The 6,844-nt window shown below is 34.9% G+C and overlaps 1 protein-coding gene across 1 annotated transcript; it reads right to left on the reverse strand.

Moving 5' to 3' along the window:
• Positions 1-3,725: 3,725 nt before the first annotated feature.
• Positions 3,726-6,594, reverse strand: LOC149392022 (pumilio homolog 12-like). Its single transcript, XM_089621063.1, has 5 exons — positions 5,878-6,594; positions 5,632-5,800; positions 4,791-4,954; positions 4,432-4,690; positions 3,726-4,340 (listed from the first exon to the last, which is right to left on the reverse strand). Exons 1-5 carry the CDS (start codon positions 6,573-6,575, stop codon positions 4,221-4,223), a joined length of 1,410 nt encoding a protein of 469 aa, XP_089477189.1. The 5' UTR covers positions 6,576-6,594; the 3' UTR covers positions 3,726-4,220.
• Positions 6,595-6,844: the final 250 nt, after the last annotated feature.

Raw genomic sequence — 6,844 nt, forward strand, 5'->3', positions numbered from 1 at the left:
ACCGTTGATAAACTTTTTCGGCACTTTGAACAAAGCAAAAAACGAAGGTACTCTTTTAAAGACTTTTTCATAATAGAATCTCTTGTTTTGTATATCTCCAACGACGAGGCATTCGTTGCTCCATGTCGTGCTTTATGTGTGGAATGTACGAAACGAGCAACCACACCATTTCTTTTGTCTAGTAGTGAAGCGAAATTGGAAACGCACATGATTTTTTAACAAATTTTAGTTAGATTTTCGGGAAAAAATGTATTGTTCATCAAAAAAACTCCCCCATCATTTTATACTTTTTTAACTAAATTTTGAAATTTTGACCGTTTGAAATACTTCAAAACTTTGCAATTCGTTCATATTAAGTCTTCAAACTTCGAAATACGACAATTTTTTTTTTTTTAAAATAGCATTGAAAACAAGACCGCAATTTTGAGATATGACCAAAACTTCGAAGTTGACCAAAAATTTCAAAATATATTTTATTGAAATTTGAATTTGAGAATTTAAAAGGAAATATTTTTTTGTTGCTATTTTGACGTCATTTTTTTAACTATACATTATTGTACTCATCAACTAAATATAACTATGTCATTTCAATGTATATATAATGAATTATGGCTAGTTTGCAATATAATTAAAACGTTGACTAATTCACAAAACTTTATTTTTATTTGACTGTTTAGCTAAAAAGCCGTTTATGTTGATTCTTCATTTACCTAATTTCGGGCAAGTCAAGTAAGTCTTGTTTGGACGTCATCCTAGCATGCTATATGTATGATATCTAGACTCCCCACAAATCATAACCACATTAACTTTATTATTGTAAAGGATTTTGATCTAACATAGTGGCAAATCATATATCTTGAATAAAAACAAACAACATTATGAAACTAAGAACACTGAGTTGATAACCTCTTCTTGAGTAACATTTTTAAACCAAGAAAAATAATTATTAGAAAATCAAGCTAAATCGTGTTATGTGGCGTGAAGTTTCATCTCAAAATCAAATCGCAACTAATAATTTTATAACCTTTCGCAAATCCATTCATCTTTCTGATATAAGATCCTCAACATGTTTCTATAAGATCGTGTTCAATCATATAGGGTCGAATGGCATTCTTTTGAACCAGTGTTCATGCGAATTTTGTTGGCTCTAATAACTGATGAGAATATAACCGAAGCTTGCTTGGGCCAAGTGGTAACACCAGTCTCCTCCCAAGGGGAAGACGCGGGATCGAATCCCGGCGAGAGCAATGCCCACATTTAATTATTTCTGGGGTGTGTTTGTGTGGTTCTAGAAATAGATATTTATATTTGTCCAGCCCCGTATTTGTAAGTATCTGATGTTGTATCATTGGCTACTTATAAAGCCCTCCCTAAAAAAAAAAATAACTGATGAGAAAAATAATTAACGGTGTTATGAACCTTAGTTCCCTTATAATAACTTAATAGTCACATAAAAAAACAAAAACAAACACACATAAAAGTAATACTAAAAGGTTAACGTCATAAAGAAAGCATGTGCTAGAGAGGTAGCATCAAGAAACAAGCACATAAACTGAATTATAAAAAAAAAAAAAGACAAAAAAAACTGAATTGCAAAGGTGATTCAATCGGTCACAGTTTTCAATCGCCACGTGGAAACGGGATAGTGATGCTAAAAATGAATGAACTAAACGTCGCAAGTTCCAATTTATAAACGCGTTGTGCGTGGTTAAGCACTGATTTTCCGGGACCTTATCATAATTTTATATTGTACACCATTTCCTTTTTAAAGGATCTCTTACTTACCTAAAAGAATGGTGGCCAATTTTTTTTGAAACGTTTCGTCTTTACTGTCCGTTTTCCGCGTGGCCAAAATTGACGTCATACACTTCTATGTCAGTGTAAAACAATATTTTCTTATTAGTGTCTCTCAGTGTAATATTACGTGTATTCCAATATTACTTGATTGTCGCACAACTCAATACATAAGGAGATATATATTGATCTCACTATTTTTTTTGTTTATAAATTCCATGGGCAGCGACGGAGCCATAAAAGTTCATTAGGGGGCTAATTTGAAAAAAAAAATTCAGGGGGGGCTTGATTGTAAAAAATTTATAAAAATTGGGCCAAAAGTATAAATTTTCAAGGGAAAAAAATGTAATTTTTTTTTAAAATGGGCAAAAAGTGAAAAATAAAAATTTTGAGGGGGGGCTTAAGCCCCCCTGGGCTTTAGCTGGCTCTAATTTTTTTTTTTTTTCAAAACTATGATATAATTGTTTTAGACTTTAGTATATAACGATATTATTTCAAGGTATGTAGGAATAGATATAAACTTATAATACTGGAAGATCATAATTAATTATAACAAACTTTATAAATATATAAGCTCGTTTCCTTTTGTAATAATTTTAACTTATAATAATTTTATTTTATAATTCAATTTTGTCTTTTTTTTTTGTCATCTACGAGTTTTGATATGAAATCATATAAATTTTTTAAAATAAATCATATGGTATTTATTTTTTATATTTTCCATTATACGTCATAAGTTTCCTTAAACACCATTATCATGATAATATGTGTTACATATTCATTTATAAATTATTTAAAAGTTGTAAGAAAATTTATCATCTTATTCTTTATCATTCATATGTATATTTATATTTATTTTTTGTACGTTTTTATTTATTTACAAAAGAGTAACATAATCATCCCTAAATAAGTAATCTATTTTATTAGGTTCATTAGGAAAATAACCAATCTTAAACGTTTAACATAGCTAAAAGCCAACATTTGATAAATCTTAAGTAAATAGTCATTTTCATGTATTTACAGGCGTAAATCTTAGATAAATAGTCATTTCTATATATTATGCCACGTCATTATTTACAGCTATTTACTTAAGATTTACTAAAAATTGGCTATTTAACAATGTCAAATATTTAAATTGACTATTTTCCTCATTTTTCTTATTTTATTATGTCCTTAAAATCAATTTAGCTTTCCCAAAAAAAGAAATTAAGAACAAAGTGTCGTTAAAAACTAGCCTGCTAATTTGTTCCGGTATATTATAAAGTTTATAACAAAATTTATTTTCTTTCATTTTTGTCATTTAGCCTTATTTGTTTGTTTCATTTTGTCATTACTGTTTTATCAAAAAAATATTAATATAATTGACCCCTTTATTATGTCTTTCAAAACAATTTAGCATAATATGTTACATATTAGTACTTTAATTTAACTATTTTAAACATAATGCTTTCAAGGTATTCGAATATATCTTATAATAATATATAATCTATATTTTTTTTTACCATCTTTAGAATACTTCTTTTTCCGTCCAATATAATCTTCTACAAGTTTTATAATTTACTTTCTTAGTCATGCGTGGGCATGACATAAGAACCAGTAATATTTAAAAAAGAAGAACTAAGGTAATTTGAGATGGCACAACGTTGTTACTCGTTTGTTTGGTTAGGTATTGCTGTCTCCATAATATCTTATAAAGCATTGTTGATTTGTTACATCAATTGTGTAACAGTGTAAGTAGGAAAAATATTATCAATGCTGAACTAGTCGAAAAAAATAAAAGAAAAATCAGTCCTTATATGGAATTGTCAAACATGCACATTTAAAATATCCCTAAGAGACAACACTTCCAAGATTTATCCAACATGAAAAAACAAGTCGTTTCATTATAATATCTTATGAGAATCATTGCATATCCAAATAATACCCAAACTATTGGAAGCCTTATGGTCAGACCTTCACGTCTTTGTTATGGAAACTTGTTCCCATGTACAAAAAATCCCAACGGCACATATATTGAGAAGAATGAAAGGAAAAAAGAGGTCCAGAAACGTACACCACAAAACGGCATTAATAACAAATCCAGGTTTAGCTCCACTAAAGAGAGGAGCTTCCGATTCCAATCTTCTTCCCTTCGCAAAACAATTCCAAAAAAAAAAAAAAAAAAAAAAAAAAAGAGAGAACGAAACAACCTAAAAGGACAAAAACAAAGACAACAACAAAGAAAAAAAACAGTTACTAAACCACACGACAACAACACTAGTGAACACGCTAACAGACCGAATAGAACACACACATAAAGGACAACAAATTAATGATCTCTCTTCTCCTCAAACCAATTATAAGACCCAGTACTTTACTCGATCGTACTGTACACTTTCATATACATACTATATATATATATATATATATATATGTGTACGTCTTTATTATTGTTTAAAAAGCCTCCTCTTCTCTAGCCAATTCAATATCTTCTTCCCATATGGATTGCTCCTCATCATCGATGCATTCGACACAACCTTCTCTACCAGAGCTTTCCTAGTTTCACCCTGCTCTCACAAATTAAAAAAAAAAAGAAAAACATTTTAAAAATAAATATCATAATAATAATAAAGATGGTGCAATTGATAATTATCAGACCTTGGAGACTTCAAGCGCAGACTGGACGACATAGTTTCCAAAGGGGTCGACGAAAAGCAAAGGGAATTGGGGATGATCCAACAATTCCTCGATGATCTCGCAGACTTGGGATTCGTCGCACTCTTTCAAGCACTTCTCGACAACGTTGCTTCCGTACTTCCCGAACGAGAGCGGCGTGTAGTTTCCCTCGAGTGCTCTCAGGAGACGCCCCGTCACGCTCGGCATCTTCAGGTAAACAATGTGTTGCACCACGTAGTTTCTGAAGGACCAAAGTCACCACACAAAAAACGCCTCATTATATGCAAATGGTTAGTCTTATCTTTGAGCGTTAATTATTTTTCATTGTGTAAGGTTATTACCCGTAACGATCTTGAGAGAGTTCGACGGAGTTGGCTATGATCTGTTTGACGAGAAGCTCTTGGATGGGAGGCGGGGCGTGCTCAACGCACTGCTGGAGCACGCAGCACCCGCTTTTGTCCGTCGCCACGTCTACGCAGTGCCGCGCCAACTCGCTCGCAATTTTCTGAAAATTAGTGCAATGTAGGTTTATTTAATAAAGTTGATAGTCATACAACAACTCTATAAAGACCCATCACTCATATGGTCACGAGAGCACTAGTGATGAAGAATAATATGATGGAGTCTAGGATCTAGAATTAGTATACATGTGTGGTCATGACCATTTAATATCTATTGTATTCCTATTCCACCAAATATTGTAAGACATCTGTAGCTTTTTGTAATTAAAAAATGAAAAAGAAAAAAAAAGGATATGATGTAAAACTAAAGGTACTCAAGAAGTGCAATGGACATCTCTAATGAAATCTCTATCAAGCCAGAAGTTTACGCAGGGGAGAATCATATGAAATCTCTATCCAACAGTAAAGTTGAGTGTCTTTGATAGGCGTGAGAATCATGTGAAATAGTACGTCTTTCAAAAGCAAGATTTGAAATAGTACATGTGAAAAAGAACAATCTCCTTGTTATTATGTAAGAGTGTCTTAGTGATATATCATATGGCCATCTTGTCTCCTATGTTCAAACAAAAGCATAGCAAGCAGTCGTATAAAAAATTATGAAAAACCATTGACGAAGTCAATTCTAAACATTTTCCCCAAAACCACACGTGCACAGGGAAAAAAAAAAAACATTGCCAAAGCACATCAAGAATCAACAAAACATACGAACAGAAAAAAGTACCGCATTTTCTCTGTCGGGGAAATGTCTCAGGCAATGCTGAATAACATGGTTGCCGTTAGAGCTTTTAGTCAAAGCGACCGCGAATCCAGTCAAAGCATTGGCAATCGGAACAACCTGTGACCGGTTACGGGGATTGATAACCTCCATCAACCTCTGAACCACGCGAGTCCTAAATAATAAAAAAATCAAACAAACATAAAAAAATAAATAAATAGGGCTTGGAAATGAAAGAGAACACAAACAAACCCGTGCATATCGAGGCAAACGTGGAAGAGCTGATGCGGATCGTAGGCAAGCGATATTGCGATCCTCGTCCTCTGTCGCTCATTGGAGAGCTCAATCAGCTTCTGAACGACGTAGTTTCCGGACGGGTTGACCGCCAAAGCGCAGATGTGGACCAACACTTCGTCGAGAATGTTCTCGATCTCAGCCTCTCCGACGATCCTCTCCAGCGCGTTCTGTAGAATCCTCGCGCCGCGCTGGCTCATCGCAAGGGCCGCCAGGTTTCCGCTCCGGTGCGGCGGGTCCGGGAAAGCGCTGGTGTGGTTAGGGCCGGGACGATCGGCGAGGAGATAATCCGGAGACGATCGGTTCGAGTAAGGGCTTCGGCACTGGAATGTCCGGCGATCGAGATTCCACGGCTGGCAATACGGATCTTGGTGATTGGCCGGAGAAAACTCGAAAGCCGCTCCGTCGTCTTCTTTGGCGCTGCTCCGAGAGGCGTTTCGGAGCGAAAGAAGCCTCGAGAACTCGTCCTCCAAACTCCGGTACCGAGAGGACAGAATATCGTTCTCGAACACGGAGCGAAACGAACCGTCGTCTAGGGTTGGGCTGACGTAAGACCGTCCGTACCGCCGCTCGAACGAATTCCACACCGGCGATGAGCTCTCCGGCGGCGAATTCACCATCCTCGTCTGAGAATCTCCCCAGCCATTGAATTCCATGGCTACGAGAGGAGAGAGAGAGAGAGAGAGAATGAGAAATAAAGAAAAAGAGTCTTGGAGAGAATTGGAGAGGAAGTTTGAGGGTTTTGGGGGACTGTTTGGCTGGGTTTTATTATATGACTATTCTAGTGTGTTTGGAGAAATAAGGGATATTTCGGCCGGGTTTCGTTATATTTTCAATTTTGAAAAATGAAAAAATGATATAATATATTTATCAATATTTCAGTTTAGGAAATTGGGGGTGAAGACTTATAGACTTGATAGCTGAG

The sequence above is a fragment of the Urtica dioica genome, chromosome 7 (genome assembly GCF_054948205.1).
Source record: "Urtica dioica subsp. dioica isolate 48M chromosome 7, U.dioica_male_clone48M_v1_H2, whole genome shotgun sequence".
NCBI classification, from domain to species: domain Eukaryota; kingdom Viridiplantae; phylum Streptophyta; class Magnoliopsida; order Rosales; family Urticaceae; genus Urtica; species Urtica dioica.

Bases quoted from the DNA above. Each gene is read 5' to 3' on its own strand.
- LOC149392022 (XM_089621063.1), bottom strand. From the start codon at position 6,575: ATGGAATTCAATGGCTGGGGAGATTCTCAGACGAGGATGGTGAATTCG. The intron at 5,801-5,877 runs GTTTGTTTGTGT...TTTATTATTTAG, and splicing joins GTTTGCCTCGATATGCACGG to GACTCGCGTGGTTCAGAGGT. The intron at 4,341-4,431 runs GTCTGATAATTA...TTGTGAGAGCAG, and splicing joins CTGCGCTTGAAGTCTCCAAG to GGTGAAACTAGGAAAGCTCT.